General features: G+C 41.2%; 1 protein-coding gene across 2 annotated transcripts; it reads right to left on the minus strand.

Moving 5' to 3' along the window:
* Positions 1–1,374: 1,374 nt before the first annotated feature.
* ERP27 (endoplasmic reticulum protein 27) lies at positions 1,375–24,717 on the minus strand. 2 transcript variants are annotated; one of them, XM_039239920.1, is made up of 7 exons: positions 24,624–24,717; positions 24,156–24,256; positions 22,154–22,291; positions 8,880–8,996; positions 4,315–4,440; positions 2,037–2,234; positions 1,375–1,428 (listed from the first exon to the last, which is right to left on the minus strand). In XM_039239920.1, exons 1-7 carry the CDS (start codon positions 24,715–24,717, stop codon positions 1,381–1,383), a joined length of 822 nt encoding a protein of 273 aa, XP_039095851.1. In that variant the 3' UTR covers positions 1,375–1,380. The 2 variants fall into 2 exon arrangements, with proteins under 2 accessions (XP_039095851.1, XP_039095852.1); XM_039239921.1 differs by lacking the exons at positions 22,154–22,291; positions 24,156–24,256; positions 24,624–24,717 and adding an exon at positions 14,922–14,951.
* Between the last annotated feature and the right edge of the window lie 269 nt (positions 24,718–24,986).

The raw sequence follows: 24,986 nt of genomic DNA on the forward strand, positions 1-24,986 counted from the left end.
TCAAAGAGAGGCTTCTGGGATGTGCCTATCCTAGGAATATTTTTTAGCCTCAAGCGAGAAGACTGGGTGGTTTCCTCCCCATGGCTGGGCTGGATGGCCTCCTCACAATCCGTCAGTCTCACGTTGCTGTGAGGCACGCCATACACTGCTGCTTTCATAGTGTCCTTGCCAGCTGTCCACTCCCTGCTCAGAGGCTGTGGAGTTTTCCCCACAGAAAGGAACAACGAAGTCTTTCATTCCCTGTTCCTCACTTGGACCAATCCTTAAGGTGTACACTGTGGTTTTTCAGCTCTTCAGCACTTAGGCCCTTTCCTTCCGAGCCAAGGGCCTTCTGGGAACAATGCAGCATCTGTGTGTTGACAGTAACAGCCTGCAGGCCAGAGACACTCAGCCAGACTCCCCCTCTGTCTCACAAGGGCCGGATTGCACACTTTACCTGCGATAATCCACGCCTAGTCAGCCCCAACCCGCCCCAGAGCCAAATGCCCCTCCCTGACCTATTCCCCAAGCTGATTCCTAGCTCTTTTGCTACATTGATACCAATCCTCATTCAGGATGGGCTCTACCCACCCTCCATCCCACCCACCGAGTTAACAATAACACATTAGTGGCTCAGGGCCTGACACTAAACAGTGGGCCCCGAAGGGTGAGGTACCTACTGCTTAATTGGGCAGCTGGGTATTTACAAAAGGTTTGGCCTGCAAAGAGATGCCAGTCTTTTCCTATAACGTTACTGCTTTTTATTTATTGTGCGGTTGTTGATTCACATGGAGAGTTAGGAACGCTAAACAAGCATAGAGTTTTTACCTAGTCTGTTTCTGCTGAGTTTAGAGACTTGAAAACCTCGTTTGACTGGCAAAAAGGCAATTCTGCAAAAGGTACTTAAACTTTCTTTTTGTTCTGGGTTGGGAGTTAGAGAGGGTCATGTGCTCATGAAGAAGGTAGAGTTTCAACCCTTAAGTAACAGCTAGAGAGCGGAAACTATGTTGCATGTACATCCTGTGCAGGGTACAGATTCAATATTAAAGGACAAATCAGACCATCCTCCCTCCGGGAATGCCTCCCCATCAAAGAGATATCGCAATATTCCTCTTAAAGGCTCCATTCAGTGGTGTGTGTTGCTGTGTATGGGACTACACAGTATGAATGCATAGAAGAAGATTGGATGGGTACTCAGAGAGTGTGCACAACTTAAAAGAAAGGATAAGGAAAGGAAAGGAAATGAGATTTTAAGGAACAAAATGGACGTGTGTGTGTGTGTGTGTGTGTGTGTTGTGTGTAAGGCCTGTTGATCCTATTGGTGAGTGTCTCTGAAGTTTGAGTTGCCCTTTTTTTATATTGTGTAAGTTCTTAGTAGTACGTGCAAGTATCAGGGAGAGATCAGAGTTCCACCTTTGGAGTCTTTTCTTCTGATTCACGATTTTCTCTCTGAAAAACATCATGACATTGTTATTTAGATTTGGGTCTCTTGGGTTTTTTTTTTATGGTTTTGAAAAAAAAATTATTTCTGAGAGAGAGACAGTTTGAGCAGGGGAGGGTCAGAGAGAGAAGGAGACACAGAATCTGAAACAGGCTCCAGGCTCTGAGCTAGCTGTCAGCACAGAGCCCGACGCGGGTTTGAACCCAGGAGCTGTAAGATCATGACCTGAGCCGAAGGCGGACGCTTAACCGACTGAGCCACCCAGGCGCCCCGGGGCTCTTGGTTTTAAAAAATCAGCAAACGGAGCTATTTAAGAACTCCTTAATTCACCTTTAATTTTCATCTCATGAGCTCTTATCTATAGGAATGTTATGTTTTACAGAAGGGTAAAACCCCATTTTCAGCTCCTTTGAATGTGCAAGACATTTCCAAAGATGCACGTGTAGTTCTCTTCTCACGATTCTATCCTAACAAGCCTCTGATCCTGTCCACCATATCCTCATATACTTTTGCCCTTAGTCAAATCCAGTAGAGCCTCAAGAAGTTTTATGCACCAGGAGATAAGAGGACATAAAGCGGAAAATTCAACTTGCTCTACCTGAAGTCTCCCACTTACCAGCCGTTTCCCTTCTAGAAATCCATCACAGAAGGTCTGCACGTTCTCCACTGAAACTTCTGCTCTGGGCAGCGTATCCCACTCCTCATCTACAGTCCGGTAAATTGCCAAAGCGGGCAGTTGAGACTCCCTTAGTTTGAAAAATGAGATCACTTTCCCGTTGGCCTTCACACCACTGTCCACCAGAATGAAAAGAATCTGCAGTTGGAGAGGTTTGAAGGGAAACATCTATCTGAGGTCCGGAGGAGAAAGAGACTTCTCATAATTGTTGCAGCTTACACTCATTGAACTTATGTTCTGTGTCATCCAACTGAATGGATTTCTTCCTGTTTTTCACTGCTTTGGTATTTTACCCTTTTGATCAGGTGCACAAAATTTTAAGAACACAGAATTGGAAGCAACTTTAGCTAAAGAAGCCTCATGGTTAAAGGCAGATAACACATTTTAAGTTTTGTTTCTGGTACTTTCTAGCTGTGTGACTTTGGCACGGTGCTCAGCCTTTCTGAGACTCCGTGTTCTCACTGGCAAAATAGGCTTCCGTTGGGGGAGATGAAGTGAGAGGATCCATCTAGTATTTCCAGTTTAGCTTTTACATATGGTAACTGCCTATGGGCACCGGGGGGGGCTCAGTCGGTTAAGCATATGATAACTGCTTGATAAACGTCAACTATTTTATATTATTAAATCAAACCTTGTATCCAAAGGAGAAATCTTTATAATATTCTTGTTAGAGGATCGTCTACATTTAGAAACACTCAAAACTTCCAGTGTTAGGGAAACAACTACCAGAGTCAGTTTATGTTCCTACCAGACAGTTGTCAGCATTGAAAATGTCTCTAGTTTAATGCACTAGCCTTGAACTGGGTTAAGTTTTACCATTTCAGTGATACCAAACAGAACGATGCAAAGTAGAGAAGGGACAGAAATAAACATTTATTAGACATCTAGTAGGCCCCAGGTATGATAGGTGCTTTATATGAGAAATAAGTCCTGAGTTTAAAACTTTAAGAGGCAATGGAAAAGAATAATTAAATAGTGACTAATGGGTGATTTAAAAAAAAAAAAATTTTTTTTAATCTTTTATTTATTTCTGAGAGAGAGAGAGAGAGAGAGAGAGACAGTGTGAGCAAGGGAGCGTCAGAGAGAGAGGGAGACACAGAATGTGAAGCAGGCTCCAGGCTCTGAGCTAGCTGTCAGCACAGAGCCCGATGCGGGGCTCGAACCCACGAACCATGAGATCATGACCTGAGCCGAAGTCGGACGCTTATCCGACTGAGCCACTCAGGCGCCCCGAGGGTGATTTTTATTTTCAGCATCTTTAGGTCTCTATTTTTTCTTCGCTTTTCAATACAGAAAAAAAAAAAAAAATAGACTCACCACCAAGGGAAGATAAGATTATAAAGGTCTTTAATAGTATGAAATACATCTTTAACTTTAATTAACTTAACTTAATTTAACATTTGGAATTTTCAAGCAAAAAAGTTTATGTTTATTGCTTCATTTCATTTTATTCATATTGAAAATATTTGTACCTTTTTTTAAGTTTTAATTTTTTTTTTATTTTTAGGAAACTCATTCATCAGCCTTTTCAAATTTATTTTTTATTTTTCAGGAGTCGAATTCAATGAATCACCACTTACATACAACACCCAGTGCTCATCACAAGTGCCGTCACCTCACTCTGGCAACCCATAGTTTGTTCTCTGTCATCAAGAGTCTCTTGTGGTTTGTTTCCCTCTCTTCTCTTTTATACCCCTCACTTCCCATATGTTCTTTGTTTTATTTCTTAAATTCCATATATGAGTGACATCATATGGTATTTGCCTTTTTCTGACGGACTTATTTTGCTTAGCATAATACATTCTAGCTCTAACCACATCATTGCAAATGATAAGATTTCATTCTTTTCGATGACTGAGTATTATTCCATTATATATGTTATGTGTATCTCATATCTCCTTTATCCATTGATCAGTTGATGGACATTGGGGCTTTCTCCATAGGCTGGCTATTGTTGATAATGCTGCTATAAACATTGGGGTGCATGTACCCTTTTGCATCCATATTTTTGTATCCTTTGGGTAAATACCTAATAGAGCAATGGCAACATCTTTAATTTTAAAAAAGAGTAGTGTGATTTGTTATGTCCAAGTTCTTATTTCATGATCTCTTAAGCGTACTCACTTTCCTTATTTATCTAGTCTCCCTGAACCCATCTCCCTTTCTCTAGTGTCGTGGAACTGAGTATTCAAAAGGGTATCTGCCATTCCAGACTTACCTTCCCCTGGAAGAGCTTGGCAGCGTTTTGGTATCGGTGCATGCTTTCCTCATACTGCGGGGAGGCTTTGTTCATCATCAGTAAAAGGTGAATCTGGATCATGCTATTAAATAGGCCAATCGCAGTCTGGTAAATTGAAGGGTATTATAGTTAAATGAAAGAGACAAGGATAAAAAAATACCTAAGTGGCAACCCAGTAAATAAGTAGGCTGAAATATAAATGAGAACTAGCCTTCAGTTTGGCCTTCCATAAGTCTCCCTTCTGGCTGTCATAAAACCGTATAGATCCCTATTGCCCATTATGAGTAAGGTTGAGCCAAGCAACCAGTGGGATACTCAGAAATGATGGAGCGTGACTTTCAAGGTGAAGTCATAAAAGACATAGTGGCTCCTGCCTTCTTCTCTCTTCTGTCACTCTCTCTGGGGAAAGCCAGTCTCAGTGTTGGACATTCAAGTCCACTTTATGAAGAGATTCACACAGCACAAAACGAAGGCCTCCTGCTGACAGCCGGCACTGGCTTGCCAGTCATGTGAAGCAGATGCTGTAGCCCTACTTCAACCCTCAGATGACTGACTACCTCTCTGACCAGTGACTGCAACCTCACAAGAACCCCCGGATCAGAAGCACCTAGCCCAGACCCCCCACCCCCAAACTGTTAATCCACAAGAACTCTGTGAGATAATAAAATTTTACTGTTTTAAGCTGATAAATTTTGGAGTAATCTGTTATATACCAGTAGACAACAAATCTGTCTTGTAACATATCAGTTACTTTTTCTCAGTCCCTTTCCGTGTCGCAAGAGCACTCAGATACACTTTTGAATGCTTGTTACGTGCTAGGCACTGTTTCCAGGTCTTTACATATGATAACTAATTTAACCCTCAAGGTTGCAGTTTTTTTTTTTAATATTTTTTAATGTTTTATTTATTTCTAGGAGAGAGAGAGAGAGACAGCGTGAGCAGGGGAGGGTCAGAGAGAGAGGGAGTCACAGACTCTGAAACAGGCTCCAGGCTCTGAGCCGGCAGTCAGCACAGAGCCCGACGCAGGGCTCGAACCCACGAACCGCGAGATCATGATCTAAGGGAAAGTCGGACGCTTAACCGACTAAGCCACCCAGGCGCCCCCAAGGTTTCAGTCTTATAGGTGAGGGAATGAAGGCATAAACTCTCCCAAAGTTACATAAATGGTAGACTGGGATTCATACCAGGCAGTCTGGCTCCAGAGTCCATGCTCTTTATTTTTTATTTTTTTAGAGAGAGAGAGTGAGAGCAGAGGAGAAGGGCAGTGGGGGAGAGAGAGAAGCTTAAGGAGGCTCCATGCTCAGTGTGGAGCCCGACACAGGGCTCTATCCTACGACTCCGGGATCATGACCTAAGCCAAAATCAAGAGTCAGAAGCTCAACCAACCGAGCCACTCAGGCGCCCCAGAGTCCATGCTCTTAACCATCCGGATGTCCTGCCTTATACATAGCTAATTGCAAAACCCTATCTAAACCGACTCAAATGAAGGCCATTTGCCTGAAACCTTAGAAATAAGATAAGCTCTTCAGGAGGCCAGAAGCATTGGCCCTTTTTTTTTGCTGATTAGAGATGGTGATTTCCCATGAAATTGTCTGTGATGGAGGGAAGCAGGACAGCCATGAGCCAGAGTGAGGAGAAGAGACAGCATGAAACTATAGCACTGGCTCCCTTCACTTTTTTTCTTTTCCTTTTAAATGTTTATTAACTATTGAGAGAGAGAGAGAGATACAGAGCGTGAGTGGAGGGAGGGACAGAGAGAGGGAGACACAGAATCCGAAGCAGCTCCAGGCTCCAGGCTCCAGGCTGTCAGCACAGACCCCGATGCGGGACTTGAATTCACAAACTGTGAGATCATGACCTGAGCTGAGGCCAGACACAACCAACTGAGCCATCCAGGTGCCCCACTTCACTTTCTTTCTTTTCCTGAAACAGTGCTCCAGGAGTCTCTGTTTTAGACAAACCCCATCCCTTTTCACCTCCCCCTCCTAACTACAGAAAGCATTGCTATCAAACCAGCAAGTGTACAGGAAGAGAGTATGGTGGATGAATGAACGATCAGGCAGAGTCCCAGGATGCTGAGAAGGGGAGACAGCTATGTAGGAATCTTCTGGAAGCTACACACTACTCTGTGGAGATTCGCCAGTAGTAGTGGCCAACATGTAGGCAAGGAGGGTTCATTGAGCTCTTTCCTAAAACTTTCTCCCTGGAATTTGTTTGTTTGTTTGTTTATATTTTAGAGAGAGAGTAGCGGAAAGGGCAAAGGGGGAGAGAGAGAGAGACAGAGAGAGAGAGACAGAGAGAGAGAGAGAGAGAGAGAATCTTAAGCAGGGTCCACACTTAGGGTGGAAGCCGATGCAGGGCTTAATCCCAACACCTGAAGGTCGCCCAACCAACTGAGCCACCCAGGTGCCCCTCTACCTGGAGTTTAAAGCCAGTTCTTAGGCTTTAAATTTGGGAGATTGGATATTAAATAATAGTCTCTTGTTTCACTGGACCCTGATACTTAAACGTAAAGCATGCATGTATCCTGCTAGAGCAGAGGTGGGGATAACCTGGGAGAAGTCAAGAAATCAAAGCTAAGGAGTCAAAAGGTGCAGCTGTCTTAACAGAAGGGGTCGCGCATATCAGAAGTGATTAACTTAATCTTAACAGACAGTCTGATTTTCCACCCTGAAGCTAAGTATCGAGTGTGTGCATTAAAAGTATCCTGCTGGCTTAATACATGGTTGTGAGTTTCTGTCTCCCCCTTGTTACTGGTGCAAACCTCTGCATCAGCAGCAGATGAGAAATAGCTATAGTAGTGGAGGCAGGTCACCAAATGAGAAAAATATCACCTTTGGGAAATGTGGAAGTCACAACAAGAGTTAAACTTGCTTTCCTAAAGGAATTCTTACCTGATTTCTTCTTGGTGTGATTTTCTCTCACTACTAATGTGGAATTAAAATAATATGTCATTATTTTGTAAGATGAGAGATGAACCAGGCAGAACTCAGGAAGGCCAGTCCTTGCTCAGTTAGCCCGCAGAACTCCAGGACCCCGAGGCCATAAACCTAGGGACTATCAGATCAGCTTTTCTTTTCCCACAGGCACTCCTGACCTTTACAACTATAATCATGAGAATGATGATGGCCTAGGAGAAAACTGCTTTTTTTAAGTTATTTCTGCCAACACCCCTGAGGTGCGTGTGTTTGAAATCCTAGCAAAAGTGGAAATGGAGTCACCACTCTATGAAGACAAAGGAGGTGTGAAAGATGGACAGGAATTTAGTCAACAGGAAAAGAGATGTTTCCTACTGAAGGCTGTATGGGGCAATGGAAAAACCACAGGATTCTGTCAGACTGATCATGAAGAAAAGCAGGGACAAGCCCAGAGGGCTGTTTCTGAAGCTCAAATTGCTAGTCATATGGCCTTGATGAACTTACTTCCCTTTTCTGAACTCTCTTTTCTTTCCTGTGAAATGGGAGTAGACAATCTAAGCTAGTGCATCAGGAGTGAAAATTTCTACCTTCAGTTCCACCTTTCCTATTACTATGTGACCTTGAGTAGGTCACTTGGATCTTAACTGTGCACCTTGATAAAATGGGCATAGTAATTATCTCTCTTCAGCCTCAAAAACTCAATGTGAAATTAAGTGAGAAAATGGGCGTGAATTGGCTTTGTGAGTTCCAAAAACCACGACGTGCTCTAAAGTACTGATATTAGAGAATGCACAGCATTTCAGAACTGATGAGGTCAATGGAAATCAATACTTTATCACTTCTATATCAGGGAAAAGGAAAGACAGGACATGGAAGGTAATTCATTGTGTATACTGTAGACTGTTAGGTGACCAGATGATCAGAATGGGTGGACCAAAGCCTTCACCCAGGCGGTATGCAACATGCAATACCAAAAGAAGATAAACCTACAAAGAAAGCCACGTTACTGTGAGGGTCTAGGATGCGCAGGGGATGCCAGACCAAGAACTGTCAGTTACAGGTCGACAAGGAGGCAGGAGAAGGTTTTAAAAACTTTCGTAGAAATTCTGCATTGCTCTAACATCCAAATTTGTGATCCGTGGGCTTTATTTTTTAATATTTCATTTGTCTATTAATTTACTTTCATTGTATTTTGCAAGAGGATTAGTCACTGATGCCTTTGGAAAAAAGCGGGCCTTCAGCATAGATTACAATTTTGTTTGAAAAGCGTGGTCTAGAGTGTGGCTTGGATGAGTTGTTTTTAGTGGACACTCTCGGGCAGCAAAACTCAGAAGTTTTTGACTCCGTCACTTGACTCTACATCCTGGCTCTCTTCCTTACTCGTCGTCTGATGAGTGTTTAAGGTTTCTAACTCTGTTTCTTTCTTTGTTGAAGAGGGACCAGTCTATCAAACGTAAAGAGTTGGAGTAAAGTTTGCAACATAAACAGCGAAGTGTTCCCTTAATATTAGATACTGTTATTATTGGCTCAAGGATTGGAACTCCTGGAGGGAAGGATCTCTGTATGGAGGCAAGTACCCTCCCTGACTAGGGACCGAAGGGTCTGGAACCAAGGGCTATTGTTTACCACAGGGTTGTACTCTGTCACCAAGTGGAGGCTGTTGATCTCAATGAAGCGGCTTAATTTGGAGGCATCAATGCTTTCAACGTCTTTGCTCTCTAAATCCAATCGTTCGTTATCCACCTGGGTAACACAAAAAAGATAAAAATTATCACTGTTCTGTTTTTATTCATTGATAAATCATTGGCTATCTACCACATGTCAGGCCCTAAAGCTCAAAAGACATACAGGGAAATAAGAAATATTCTCCACTTTCAAAGAACACACTGTCCTGTGGGATACAGAAATGTTATCACAGGGGAATCATGTGTCCACACAGGTCACCCAAAGGAAGAGCAGAGAAGCATCCAGGAAGAAGTACGTCTTGAAAAATAGCTAAAACTTGATTAGATGAATGAGGATGGGGAGAGAGTTTTAATTTAAAAAACAGTATTTGCAATAGACACGAAGATGAGAGGTCCTATGTTCTGGAAGCTGTAGTTAGTTTGCCATAACTATAACAGTAGTTACCGTTAAGCGTGAGTAGGAGAGGGACAGGGTGAGTGGGGTCGGCTGGGGCAGACTTCCAAAGGGCCTTGAAACCGAGCTAAATAGATGAAACTCTAAGAGCCTGAAGTCAAGGGGATCTGTTTACATAATCAGAGTATCGTATGTACCCTTTTAATGTGAAATAATATGTACATACAGAGAAAAGCATGAAACATAAAACGTAAAACTCAGTTTTTAAAAAAATTATCACAGAGCAAACAGCTGTGGAACTGTGGAACCAACACTTGGGTAAAGAAGTAGAATATTGCCAGAACTCCTGACGCCTTGTCTTTCCTTCTGATCCATAATTTGTGCTTTTTTTTTTTTTTTTTTTTTTTTTTTNTTTTTTTTTTTTTTTTTTTTTTTTTTTTGCCAAAGGTGACCATTATCTGACTTTTATGGTGGCCGTTTTCATCCTTTCCTTTATAGATTTAGGTGCTCTTAAAGATGCACCTTTTAATCCTATGGTTTGGTTTTCTTTTTTAAAACTTATGCAAATGGAAACAAACAGTATATTTTGTATACACATACCTCATTTCTTTGCTTAACATTTTGTATATACATATTCATGTCATCACATGTAGCTGAAATTTGTTCATTTTCCTTGGCATATAATATTCATTTGTATAAATATGCAAAATTTACTCATTTTACTACCGACAGATATTTAGATTATTTCCAGGTTCTAATTATTAAAATCATGCTGCAATGAACACTCTTGTTCATGGTACATATCTGCTGACCATATCCCTTGGATTGGGATTTCTCATTAGACAGTGTGTGTATTTTCAGCTAACAAAAACTGCCAAGCCATTGGGGCATTTGGGTGGCTCAGTTGGTTAAGCATCCAACTCTTGATGTTGGCTCAATCATCCAACTCTTGATGTTGGCTCAATCATGATCTCATGGTTATAGATCCAGCCCCATGCTGGGCTCTGTGCTGACAGCACAGAGCTTGCTTGGGGTTCTTTTTCTTTTTCTCTCTCTTCCCTTCCCATGCTTAAAAATTATAAAATTTAATAATTTAAATTACTTTCTAAAATAGATAATAATTTATGCTTGCACCTGTACTGTTTGAAAGCTCCCATTGGTCCAAACACTTGGCATTATCAGCCTTTATAATTTTATTCATTCTGGCGAACGTGTGGTAGTGTCTTATTGTGGTTTTAATTGCATTTCCCTGGGTAACCCTTTGTATGTCCTCTTTTATGAAATGTCTATTCAAATCATTTGCCTATTGTTCTATTGAGTTGTCTTTTTTCACTGGTTTGAAGACGCTTTTATACACTTTGTCATATGAGTCCTTTATTGCTTCTATATTGCATATCATCCTTCACTGGGACCTTCCCTTTTGTGGGTTATTGCTCATGAACGGAAGGTAATTTCAATGTAGTTGAGGTTATCAATCTTTTCCTTGGTAGCTAGTGTGTGTTTCTGTTCTGTTTTGCTTAAAAATCTTTGACTGCACCAAAGTCATGAAGAAATTCTCTTATCTCCTAGAAACCCATTACTATTTTATCTTTCACAATAGATCGAAAATCTACCTGGAACTTATTTCTCTCACTTTAAAATGGATGCTTTGATCCTTGATTTTTATCATCATCCTTCTCCAAAATATATATTAAAATCTACACATGTCCCCCTTACAGGACTATAAATGCATCCATAAATTTTATATGTAGATTTCATTATCACTCAGTCCAAATGTTTTCCAATTTCTGTTATTTCTTCTCTAACCTATTGGCTCTTTAGAACTGTATTTCTTAATCTAATCTTGTTATCGATTTCTAGCTTAATTTCTACATTTTATTATAGCATTTGTCAACTTTTATATATGCCCTTAATATTATGTATAATCTGCAGTCTTTTAATATAGTATTCTGTATAGATTAATGGCTCACGTGGTTAATTTTATAGTTCAAATTTTCTATATTCTTAATGAATTGCTTAACGAATTTATCTTATCAAGAGAGTAATATGAAAATCTCTGGGGTGCCTGGGTGGCTCAGTCCATGACGTGACTGACAATTGGTTTAGGCTCAGGTAATGACCTCACAGATCCTGAGTTCCAGCCCTATGTCAGGCTCTGAGCTGCTGGTTTGGAGCCTACTTAATATCCTTTCTCTTCTCCTCTCTCTTTGTCCCTCCCCTGCCCCCAGATAAATTAACTTTAGGGAAAAAAACGTATTAAAATCTCCCACGATAATTATGAATTTAACCATTTTTTCTTACAATTCTGTCAGTTTCTGCTTATATATTCTTAGGCCATGTATTAGATGAATACAGATTTAGAACTGTTAAATCTGGGCAAATTGAAATATGTATCATTATAAAGCACTATTCTTTATTTATTTCTAGGTATTTTTGTTGCCTAGAAGACTACTTTTTCTAACATTAATATGCTTATTTAGGCTTTCTTTAGGAAGTATTTGAATGGTATAGCTCTATCCTTTTCCTTTTAATCTATCTTTATATTTTACATGAGTCTCTATATTTTAAAATATGTCCTTTGTAAAAAGCTCAGAGTTTTATCTTTTAATCCAGTCTGCTAAACTTTGTCTTTGAATTTTTATATAATGTAATTACTAATAAAACTTTGTAAAAAGCTCAGAGTTTTATCTTTTAATCCAGTCTGCTAAACTTTGTCTTCGAATTTTTATATAATGTAATTACTAATAGATTCAATTCCATATGCATTTCCCATTGTTTCTGCCTGTTCCAAATCCCACTTTCACTTCTGGACTACTTTGAATTGAGTGAGCATTTTATATTATTCCTTCCTTTCCTTGATTGGCTTCGACGTTACATGTTCCATGATCATTCTCTTGAGGATTACTAGCGTGCATTAGACAACATGCATTCTTTAGTTATCAGAATCTAATTTTAACTGGCAATTATGTCTCTTCTTGGACAATGTAGAGATTAGAACCACTTAATACAGTTTTCCTCCATTCAACTCCATTCGTGGGCCCCACACTCAAGGCTTAACAGATGATTATATTGTATATTTTAATTTTAAATCTCACAAGATGTTATTATTATTGTTATATAGTCAATATACATTTACATTTATGCACGTGTTTATATTTCGGCTTCTCTTCATTTCTTCCTGCACTTTTGAGCTTCTCTCTGGGATGTTTTGCTCTTGGTCTAGAGAACACCTTTTAGTATGAGGAAGATCTCTTGGGTGACATAATCTCTCAGCTTTGTTGCTGAAAATAAGGATATTTCAGCTTTATTTTTGAAGCCAATTTTTGCTGGAGGTAGAAGGCTATGTTGACAATTACCTTCTGTTTTTGCAAGATATATTTCTTTATATGTAGCATTCCACTCTTTCTACTGAGAACTTACCTGTGAAACTTGGTATTACCTTTTTGACATTGCTTTGAGGGTAATCTCTTTTCTCTGATTTAAAATTATTCTCTTTTTCTTTGAGTTTCAGCTATTATACTATGGCATGGCTGAGGGTAGATTATATATTTGATACATATGTGTAATTACACATGTGTAAAGGTATATGTGTGTGTATATCTATGTATGTGTACATGGATATATATATATCCATTTATATTCATATATAATTTCATATATGATCGTCCTAGTATAATTTCTGGGACTGAGATGATTTGTTGTTCTTGGTACTGTTCTTTAGGGTTCAAAGTGGGGCAAAAGCTGTTTTACTAAATCTACCTCCTGCTTCCTCTTCCGGGCCCTGGATTTCAACATTTACTTTTCAGGTTCCTTGAGTGTCACAAAAAAGCAAACTTCTCAGCCTCTTGACTGCTTCTTTAAGAACTGACAGGAAAATCCCCCCAGACAAAAAGCAGTCCCAATACAGGTTTTCCTTTTGGGTTTTCATCTTCTGGATCTTAGTCTAGATCTTTCTCTCTCTCTTGCTAGTTCTCCAAAGCCCCTTGCTCCCTTACCCTTTGCCTGGATTTTAAAATAAATTATTTTTGGTGAAAGGAATTATCTCGTTACCTAGTCTGTTGCCTCAGATTTGCATTTTAGAGCTACCTTTCCACCGTATTCAGGTATATTAAAAGATAGGACTTGATACTGTCAATCTTTATTCCCAGAGTTTTTCATTCCCCTCCCCCAGTCTACTCATGCCATAAAGACACAAGATAATGCTTCCATCACACATAGCAACAATGCCTACAGACAAATGCTAGCTTCTGAACAGTTCTGTTTCCTAAAATAGTTCGAATCACTTTTGAGATCTTTGAGCTACCAACCTTTGGACGTTTCAACCTCTTTCTCTTGTATCTGCTATCTCATATAGGTCCTACCCAACCTGCTCTTGCTCTGGATCAGAACTATCTTTACCCCCAAGCTACTTTCTTTGAGGCTATCCAGCATAGTCAGAGGTAAGTGTTGTTTTAATTTATGCAGGAAGGAATTCATTTAGGTAAATTAGACAGTAGGAATCCAAGATTGCTCATTATGTCATTCCCACGATGCCTCCCGTTGCCAGTTTTTCTCTTGTTTTGTTCAGGTGGTCTCCCATTGGTTAGTTAAAAGCGATATGCACCTTTAAGAAGTCCAAGGCATATTATGGTTAATATTATGAATTCTGGATATATCTCCTGTAATACATTTGTTGAGTGCCTGTTGCATGTTAGGCACTGAGGCACAGGAATACTGACATTCACTCAGATAGTGATTTAATTATTTTATGACTGTTTTGCACAACTCAAATTTAAAAAATAAATAAATGTCGAGGTACAAAAACATGTATTTCAAAACAAGAATTTTGAAAAAAATATTCGTCAACAGTATAGTGCTGGGAGCTGCACTGGCCTGGAGCCGGCCTTGGACACTATAGGTTGTTTTAAAATGTGAAGTCCCGGGGCACCTGGGTGGCTCAGCGGTTACGCCTCTGACTCTTGGTTTTGGCTCAGGTCATGACCTCATGGTTTATAAGTTTGAGCACTCGGGCTCTTCACTGTTGCTGGTGCACAGCCTGCTCTCTCTCTCTCTCTCTCCCTCCCTCTCTCTCTCCCTCTCTGGCCCTCCCCCTCCTCATGCTCTATCTCTCTCAAAATAAATAAAAATAAATGAAAAAATATGAACTCTCTCTTTGTATATTTAATTGTTTTAATATTCACAGACTCCTGAGTGGAAGGTTTGGGAAATATATAAATATAAAATATAAATATAAAAGCAAGAGGGGGGGGGGTCGCCTGGGTGGCTCAGTTGGTTTAATGCCTAACTTCAGCTCAGGTCATCATCTCACAGTTGGGGGGGTTCCAGCCCTGCATCACGGTCTGTGCTGACAGCTCAGAGCCTGGAGCCTTCTTTGGATTCTGTGTCTCCCTCTCTCTGCCCCTTCCCTACTCGCACTCTGTCTCTCTCTATCTCTCAAAAATAAATATTAAAAAAAATTTTTTAAAAAGCAAGAGGAGACGTCTTCCTAGGGGGACACCTGGCCCAGCCTCTCCCATCTTCCTTCCCTGGGCACTAAGAGTGAGGAGAGAAAGAAAATGAGTCCACAGAATCTGTAAGGCTGCTTAAAGCCTGCTTTGCCAGCTGGCATGTCTCCTTCATACTTAGGGCTCTGCTAATTGCAAACATGAAAATCATCATCATCACAATCACAATCAGGACCCTTTTAATATTTCATATGTGGAAATACTTCCTGATTATTTGTCTAGGAACTCCAGCGGCTGCGCCTCACCTCACAGAGCTGTGCTGCGGCCAGGGAGCCCCACCCTCTCGGGCTCTTTTCTGGGCAGACCTTCCCATTTCCCAGAACAGGGAGAACAGGAAGTGCCAGTTACTCCAGGTGTTTCTGGATTTAAGGAATGCGGCCTATTGGAGGCAGAGGATGTTAAGTGGTGATAACATTCTCGAAGTAGCAAAGAGTTTTTAATAAAAACCACTCTCCTCAAGTCTCTCCAAATTGTAGTGCTTCTTTTAATGAAACATGGCCGACTGGTTCACTCTTTCTTAAATTAATAAACTCTGGAACGTTCATGCGTAGGGCTCCTGGAAACAATATTTGAACAGGAAATCTCTCTCTGTAAAGGGAGTTATTTGCATAAGGCACTGGTCAGAAAATCTGATCCTGAAACCAAGAATTGGGGAAACATTTTTTAATATATTTCTTTTCCAGTTTTTGGAAAGAATTTTACTTGAGATATCAAACTATTTTCTCCCCCAAGAAAGCGGCACCAGAAGAAAAACATAAACTGTAAACCAGAAGAGTGGCTACCTTCAAATATAATTTTGAGACTCCCCGAGAATATTTGAAGTGGATTATGTTATGTTTTAGACACTAATATCATACCAACAGGTTAATCAGGTCTTTTTTCTGTTCGGTAGTACTTCAGCAATATTCTTTTGAATTCCTATGTATTTCTTTAACTAACAACCCAGCATTTCATAAAGTATATTAAACTTGTCTTACACCACAGTTATAGTATTAAATATCTTGAATAGCACTGAGAAATCGTTTCTTAAACAAAACCCTTAAACAAAAACCCTCATGTCCCTGGGCTTGTTTTTATAAACTGTTTAGCTTGCCATATATTTCATAAATATATACTTTAGAAAAGAAAATACTTAATAGTTTGACATAACTTACTTCCTGAATCTATTAGTTTATTTTTATACACTAGTTCCTTTTGATTCTCTTTGTTTGAAGGGCAGAGAGAGAGAATCCCCAATAGGCTCCGCACTGTCAGCATGGAACCGAACGTGGAACTGGACCCCATGAACTGTGAGATCATGACCTGATCCAAATTCAAGAGTCAGAAGCTTAACCCCCTAAGCCACCCAGCGCCCCACGGTGCATTTCCTATAATAAGTATCCGGTGCATAACCCTATAAGGAATGAAAGAATGCTTTTACTGTGTTTCCATTACTATCCTATTGGGTCAAAGTTAGGCTAATTATATTTCCTAAAATAGAGGTGACTGAGAAAACCCAAAGCAGGATAAACATTCAAATAATACCTGAAATTCCATTTTAGAACAGGCTCATGGTTTATTCAACCCAGGATTATACCTCCACTGGGGCAACAATGAGAGCACAGGGAGAGTGCGGAGGGTCTCCCTACACTCACACTCACAAAGACAAGCTGTTGTACACACCGAACAGAAACAACTTAGTATTGTTTCACTTGCTTAAATCCTTCCTGATCGCAGTTACATAGTTGGCCTGCACTATTTTTGGAGAGTGATGTGTTCCGTGAATATAACAGTTGCTGGCTTCTTATTGCTCAGACATTTCAAAGCATCCAGTCCTGTCGACTCATTACGGTCTTCATGTTTTTTACCTGTCATTATTCCCGTTTGCCTCTAAATATGTTGTTCCAATTGAAAACTCTCTATGTCTAATTTCTGAGACTTCTTTGCCAAAACATATAACACCTCGAGTAAACCTGGAGAAATAATCCAAGGGTTTAAGTAGTGCCAAGGCAGGGGTGGCGGTAGAGAAATGGTTTAGGAGGAAGTGGCTGAAATCAGTAGGCTTTAGAATGAGGGGCATTAGAGTAGATAGAATCTAGGCGTAAAAACAAAGTTTTTTTTTTTGTCAGGGTTAAGGACTTTGGAAAGTCACTATTGTATCATAGAAATGGCATGATTTGGAGACAGCTATGCTGGGTATGAATCAGATGTCTGTTTACTCTATGGAGTTTTTTCTTTTTAACGACTGAAAAATTTTTTTAACGTTTATTTATTTTTGAGAGACAGAGAGAGATGGCGCACAGTCAGGGAAGGAGCAGAGAGGGAGGGAGACACAGAATTCTGAAACAGGCTCCAGGCTGTGAGCTGTCAGCACAGAGCCTGACATGGGCTCGAACTCAGGAACCGTGAGATCATGATTTGATCCAAAGTCCACACTTAACCGAGTGAGCCACCCAGACGCCCCTACTCTATAGACTTTTGAGAACTGAAATTGATCTCATGGAACTTTAGCTTCCTTGTTGGTAATTCAGGGATGATAATAATGATTTCGTCAGATTCTTGTGACAATTAAAAGTTAGAACACCAAAAAACACGTAGCATAGTGTCTATCATAAACCAGGCACTAAAAACAAACAAAAACAAACCGCATGAATGATACATTTAAGATGAAGATAGGTACCAAGACATTTGCAACAGGTTCCCATTTCCTAGTTTAAAAATGAATAGTCTTGATGTTCTCTTTTTCCAAAAAAAAAAAAAAAAAAAAAATCATCCCAAACTCCTGAATAAAAATCCTATTAAAATATGGACCAAATTTTTGAAAGTCTAAACTGAGAAAAATTTGTTTATCTAAAAGTTGGGGCTGCACAAGCTGAACCTCTCCCAGACCTGCCAACGGAATGGGGCGGAACTGGTGTGTTTGTTTTTAGTAAGGCACAGCAATAATCTCCTCCACAGGGTTCCCAGAGTTCATTCAGAGTAGGGCTGCCTCTAGTGGTAAACAAAAAGCAGATGCGAAAGGAGCGTGAACAGCTCTGGGAAGTCATCAACAGGGCTTTACAAAGAATAGATTGTAAGCAGAGCTAATGTGCCCATTAGAGGTTGTAAAACCTGTCGAGACCTTGGAAGCAACAGCGCTTGTTTTTCTTCCCCACATGTGTTTCTTGGTGGTACTAAGACATTTATTTATTTATTTATTTGATTTTTTTTTTTTTTTTTTTTTAGTACCAAGACTTTTAAATCCATTCTTTATGACACTTAAAATAACGAACAGGGAAAGAAGTACTGTGGAGTTGTAGCTCTTTAGAATTTGTCTATTGAAGGGTTGCTACCCGTGGTTCCACAGTCACACAAAAAGCATTAGCCCAACCGTCCATCTTTCTTACCAAAAGCTTTCTATTGGAAGAGCTTCACTGAATCCTATTTCACAACGGTGAAATGCAAATGTGCAACTACTGTCCAAGTGGGGAAAGAATTGGTGAGGGAACTCAGATGTGCTTTTTTTTTTTTTTTAATTTTTTAATGTTTTATTTATTTCTAGGAGAGAGAGAGAGACAGCGTGAGCAGGGGACGGTCAGAGAGAGAGGGAGTCACAGACTGAAACAGGCTCCAGGCTCCGAGNAGTCACAGACTGAAACAGGCTCCAGGCTCCGAGCTGGCAGTCAGCACAGAGCCCGACGCGGGGCTCGAACCCACGAACCGCGAGATCACGACCTGAGCGAAAGTCGGACGCTTAACCGACTAAGCCACCCAGGCGCCCCTCAGATGTGCTTTTGGAGGTGAGGCAGTTTCTCAAGTACTTCTGAGGGGCTTGGTGACCAGAGGCATATTGGAATATAAATGCTAACAAACTTGCTGTTCCTACCCTTGAATGGAGGGAGACCTCGTGGTCTAATGGAGTCGTAGGTGAGACAGACACAAAGATATGACGTGCACTATAAAGCAATAAATGGAAATAGAGATATCGAAGTATAGAGGAATAGGCAGGCCAATTTGAAGGTTCGTGGAGGCTTTGTGTAGGATACAATGTCTGAACTCGCTCATTGGGATCTGAGGAGTTAGCTGGGGGAGGCTAGGTGAAAGGGGGCATTGAGGGTGGTGGCATTTTAGGCAGAGGAACAGCCCGTGTGAGTGAAATCATGGAATTGTATCATCAAACTGTGTATACTTGGGAAGTGAGAGGGTAAAGCCTACGGTGGCAACATGTTGGAAAAGGCGCTAGAGAAGCAGATAGTGGCCAGGTCATAAAAGACTATATGTAACATTAAATACGTTGGCTGTTCTATCTTGCAAGAAATGGGGAATAGTGAAGAGGTGTTTTTTTTTTAATTTTGTATTTATTTCTGAGAGAGAGAGAGAGAGAGAGAGAGAGAGACAGCATGAGCAGGGGAGGGTCAGAGAGAGAGACACACAGAATCCAAAACAGGCTCCAGGCTCTGAGCTAGCTGTCAGCACAGAGCCCGATGCGGGGCTCGAACCCACAAACCGTGGGATCATGCCCTGAGCCGAAGTCTGATGCTTAACGGACTGAGCCACTCAGGTGCCCCAATAGTGAAGAGACTTTAAGAAGAGAGTGCCATGGTCCAGTTTCCATTTTAAATACAGCATGGTGATACCAGTCTAGAAATCGGATATGAAGTAGCAAAGGGAGACTAAGAAGCTTTTGAAATTGTTTATGTCAAAGATTCTAAGAGCCTAAATGAGAAACAGAGTAGAAAAAGTGAAGAGGAATATAAATTCAATATGACTGGAGGTCTAACAGGCAAAAATAGACTAAATGAACATAAGAATTCAATAAAGTGTTTTAGAGGAAAGAATATAATTTAGTAGATGCAGATGATAAATTCAGTTTTGAAGATGTTGAGATGGTAGTGCTTATGAGTATATCCAAATACTTATATAGAACAAGCATTTGAATCATGACAGAGGTCCAGGCAGAGATAAAGCATTTCAAATACTCAACAGACACATAACAGTCAAACAATAAGAATTGTATTACCTAAGGAAAACACATTCCTTCCTTCCTTCCTTCGCTCCTTCCTTCCTTCCTTCGCTCCTTCCTTCCTTCCTTCGCTCCTTCCTTCCTTCCTTCCTTCCTTCCTTCCTTCCTTCCTTCCTTCCTTCTTTCCTTCCTTCCTTCCTTCCTTCAACAAACCCTTAATGAGCACCTGCTACATGACAGACACTGTTTTAGACTCTGTGGTTGAAGTAATGGACAAAATAGTCTCTGCTTCTACAGAATAGGGATTCTATAAACCGGACTGAGACAAGCACTGGGTCAGGAAGCAGTGTAGATGGAGGCAGAGAAGATCTCAAGGAGACTAAGAAGAGGACCTAAGAAGTAGGCTCCTAGAAGTTAAGGAAAGAAAGAATGTTAAAGAGACAGTCAACAGCGTCAAACATGGCAGATGTTTACTTAAATAACATCTTACTTAAATAAAACCTAAAGAATGTTCATCGGGTTTGGAAATATGGAAGCAATGCTGACCTCAGTAAAAGAAGTTTTAAGGGAGTGCAAGGCATAAGTAAGAGAGCAGTGTATTTAAGAGCTTGAAGAAAATTGGAGACACTGAATATAAAACACATTTAAAAGAGGTGTGGATGAGAAGTGAAATATAGAGGATGGAGGCATGAGGGGGAAAGACATTTGTGCAGAAATCTTGAAAGCTTTAGGTTTTGTTCCAATTTTCATTTCCAGTGGATCCGGGACATCTTTATCTCGATATTCCACCAACACTACAAACTCAACAACTAACTGAAGGGTCAGAAATCCCTATTTTTGTGTATGCCCCCAGTACTTCTATATACCCTGGCTTTCAACTTTGCCTCCTTTCCACAGTTTTTATATTTAATCATCAGCAGGAACTGCCTTTTCTTCACTTTCTATTACCATCTCTCCACGGCAGACCCTTAGTACATGATTGATTTTGTCAGCCTAGCAAAAGTCCTCTCGGGGCATCTGGGTGGCTCAGTCGATGAAGCATCTGACTTTGGCTTAGGTCATGATCTCGGTTTGTGAGCTCGAGCCCCGTGTTGGGGTCTGTGCTGACAGCTTGGAGCCTGGAGCCTGCTTCTGATTCTGTGTCTTCCTCTCTCTCTGCACCCGCCGCCCCCACACTTGTCTTTGTCTCTCAAAAATAAATAAATGTAAAAAAATTTTTAAAAAAGTCCTCTCGTTAACTCTCGTGTTTTTGCTGAACAATCCATCCTAGCCGTCACTGCCAAAATCATCTTGCTGAAACACATTTCTGTTCATGTCACTCTCCTGATCTCAAGGCTTTAAGGGCTTTCCAGTGCCAACCTAGTTAAGTGCAAACCCACTAAACTGGTATTCAAGTTTTTCCATAATATGGTTTCAATCAAACTTCTCTGTCTTACATTTGTTTTCTCCAAGCTTGTATCCTGAGATCGGGTCAAAGTGGCTTGATCATTATTTCTTAAGTTTAATTTTTTTCCCCACCTTGGACATGAATTCTTTTCTACTTTGTCCAAATTTTATCTACCCTTTATTTTTAATGTTTATTTGTTGTTTCTGAGAGAGAGAGAGAGAGAGAGAGAGCACAGAGAAGGGACAGAGAGAGAGGGAGACAGGGAATCCAAAGCAGGCTCCAGGCTCTGAGCTGTCAGCACAGAGTTCAACATGAGGCTTGAACTTGTGAACCGCGAGATCATGACCTGAGCTGAAGTTGGACACTTAACCAACTGTGCCACCCAGGCACCACCCCCCACCCATTATTTGGGTCAGAGTTCCTGAATTGCATTTATCCTTTTAACCATTATAAAACTTTATCCATAGTGATATTCTTTGCATTGTAGGTACTTGTAAATTATGTTTACATTCTTTACCATGTTTTAAACTCTATTGAGCAGGGGACATATTTAACCTGTTTTTATTATCTGTATCTTGCAGAAAACAAGGTGGCTATTTAATGAATGTTTGGTAAATGTAAGTGAACTCCCAACAATATAAAAATATACAATTTTAGGGCTCACAATGACCTTGGAGATGATATGGTCAAACTCTTTATATTTTATAGATGAAGGAATTGAAACTAAAAACTATTAAGTGACTTGCCTGTGTCTCATGGCTGGTCAGTGACAAAGTGGCACTACAATCCTACCTCTTGACTCTCAGTCCAGTCCTCTTTCTAACTCATGACAGCACCTGTTTGGGAAGGTTGAGTTGAGCCACCGTCTTCGTCATCATTGTCCCTGACTCAATGGTCCCTGGCACCATCATTAGTGTTAAAGCCATAGAGCCCTTTCTAGTCTCACAGTTTGTGAATCCACAACGTAAGGAAACACTGAAGGAAGGCTCGAGCAGCCCATCCAACTTACCAGGCGAAAGAGGGAGATGGTGTTCCCAGTGATGTTGTAGTGGGCCAGAACCTCAGAATCAGAGCTGATTCCAAATGACACGGCTTGGTATGTTTGCACCATACTATGGAATATGGTCACTGCTGGGATTTCTAAATCCTGAAAACAAGAGGGGAAAAAAAGGAAACTCACAGGGATTATTTTGGAGAGGAGACACATAGAAATAGAGTAGGGAACAGAAATGTGCAGAGCCGTATAAAAAAACAACGGACTTGGTTTAGTGTCAAGTGAAGCAACACGGACCTCTAAGTTTGCAGTGATATTGTTGAATTTTCCAGGCTGGGCGGGCTAATAGGTAACGCCCAAACTGTAGTGAAGCCTGAAACTCCTGTCTGGCCTTACCATACAACTTGCAGTTTATTCGCCTCAAAATCATAGATGTCTGTGGCGTTTGGCTATACTGTCATTGATCTACCCGAGAAGGCAAATGTCTTGGGAACACTTTGTGGAGGAAAGAAGGAATGCAGAAATAAAGAGGTACTGTCAAAGGTCCTGAAAGGGAAAAAAAAGAATAATAAAGGAAGTCAAAATGGAACTTAGAGGGTTTTATTAACAAAAGTGTGTGCTGGATGTGGAAGAGCAATCCTCCTTCCCTGCCCTGAGCTTAAGGTATCGTCCGTGAAGATACTGTTCATGTGTTGTTCCAACCCCAGTGCTCAGGCCTGCAGCCAAGAGCAGGGAAAGATCCAATCCTTCTATAGGGAGCTGGCATCATGTTCCCTGCTGGCACAGGACCTTGGCGCAGAGCAGCTCCGTGCAATAAACAGGAAGGGGCATATTCTTTTCGGGCATCTTCCTGGGCTGGAGGAGATGTGCAAAAAGAAAGAAGCTGACTAGCCTTGTGCCTGGGGTCAAGCAGAGGGAGTTGGTATCTTGCTCATTGGAAAGGGTGTGTGGAGTTCATTCGAGGCTACGAACAATTGCTAATCTAGGCTTGCCCTTTTTTAATTCTCCTTAGAGTGCAATTACTCATGGCTCAAATGACGGACGGCATCTGGTGGCCGTTGAAGTTATTGCAAATTCCTCTATTCCCACTTTCTTGCCTGTCCGTGCCTTTCTGAGGGTGGCTGTTTCTCTCTACAGCTCAGGTCTCTCGTCACTGACAAATGTGCTCCCCTGTCTTCCTTCCCCACATGCATCTCATGGCAGCTATTTCCAGCTGTGTACACAGAACTGACAGAGTGAGGGTGAGTTGTAACTAATTAGTGGAAATAGATAAGAAGGCCTGCAATAAGAGTAAGGGCTTGGGCTGGGAGAATAACCAGATGTTACCTTCAAAGAAAGATAAAAGTGCCAGCATGGTGCCCTTTCATTTATGGCTGCTTTCATTAGCCAGGTGGCCAATCTGGAAGGTGGAGGCTAATATCTTCAATATTCAAAACGTCATCCTTTTTCAACATTTCAGAACAAGCGAAGAGAAAGAAGAATGAGAGACTGCCTATTTGTTAGAAAGAGATTAACTATGGACTAATGTGTTGCCTGAATGATAGAAGTTGGGTTTACTCTGGCCCCTGCTTCAGCAATCCAGACACTGACCTAAGACTGAAAGCATTTATCGATGAGAAGAACCAGAGCTCTTTTTTTCTTTTTGAGAAAGATAGAGGGTTGGGAGGGGAAGAGGGATAGAGAGAACCCCAAACAGGTTCCATGCTCAGAGATGAGCCCAATGAGGGGCTTGATCCCATGACCCTGGGATCATGACCTGAGTGGAAACTGAAAGTTGGATGCTCAGCTGACTGAGTCACCCAGGCACCCCATGACTCAGAAGTCTTGAAGCAAGTATGAGAAAGACATAATTCAGAGACTGGGAATGTCTTGAAATGTCTTGATAAGCTGAAAGTGACCTCTGTGCCCCTTGACTTCTAGTGCAGTGTCATCTGGTCAGCAGGCGACTCTCATGTCTGCTCTGAGGTAGAATGTTTCTGGTTCTTTGGCGGAACAGAAATGGGGTATCTGGACAAACCTGGAAGAAACCTATGACAGCCACCTCAGCAGCAGCAACGAATTCCATGGTAGCTGGGACATCTGTGAGCCACACAGCTTCCCGGGAAGCACCAGAACCATCTAGACACAGAGAGAGAGAGAAGCAGAAGGTTTTGGGTATCGAGTGCAGAAGAAGCAGTTCTAAATGCTGAGGATATCTATACTTTTCTCTCCACACTAAAGCCAAGGAGATCACAGTCTCTAGGGGTGCTGACGTCATTCTACGGCTTTACTGTTTTATATAGAGGGTGACTTCACCTCGCAGTCTCTCTCTGAAGAATACTGCTACACTTCTCTTTTCTCCACTATGCAACACAAAGCTTTACCCAGCATTTCCTAGAAAATGTTCCACATCTGGAGGAAAAATACCCAGCTCGCTACCATACTCCCTTCCCTTCCCTTCACAATACTTTCGCCCTAGGGTCACGCAACTCTTTTTTTCTTTTACCCGAGGATTCCTGGACTTCGGCAGCAACGTCTGGAGATGTTTGGCCCATGAAAAGAAATAATAGAAGCAGGAATCTGGTTTGGTCAGCTTCCATCCTCTTTCTGCTCTTGCTCTACGCCCCGGACTTCGTGTCTGGGGAGGCCAATTCACAGCAGCCCACTCCGGTTAACTGGCCGTAGTGTTGCTAGTGTTCTGGGAACGTTGCACCTGGTTCTCTGGGCAGCTTCAACTTCGGAGATTAAAGACCAAGCTCAGTGGCAGAATCTCAGAACAGAACCAGCCAGAAGGAAGTCAAGTCTGTTCGTTTAGATTAAATGAAAAGGAAATATTCTCTGCAGGTATTGGTCTACGTACTAGGTATAC

The sequence above is a fragment of the Hyaena hyaena genome, unplaced genomic scaffold (genome assembly GCF_003009895.1).
Source record: "Hyaena hyaena isolate Hyena2069 unplaced genomic scaffold, ASM300989v1 scaffold_164, whole genome shotgun sequence".
Taxonomy (NCBI): domain Eukaryota; kingdom Metazoa; phylum Chordata; class Mammalia; order Carnivora; family Hyaenidae; genus Hyaena; species Hyaena hyaena.

Excerpts from the sequence above, each read along its gene's own strand:
- ERP27 (XM_039239920.1), bottom strand. The coding sequence starts at position 24,717 with ATGGAAGCTGACCAAACCAGATTCCTGCTTCTATTATTTCTTTTCATG. Across the intron at positions 4,441-8,879 it reads TGACAGAGTACAACCCTGTG|ACTGCGATTGGCCTATTTAA; the intron begins GTAAACAATAGC and ends TCAATTTACCAG. Across the intron at positions 2,235-4,314 it reads CCAAGCTCTTCCAGGGGAAG|ATTCTTTTCATTCTGGTGGA; the intron begins GTAAGTCTGGAA and ends CTCCAACTGCAG.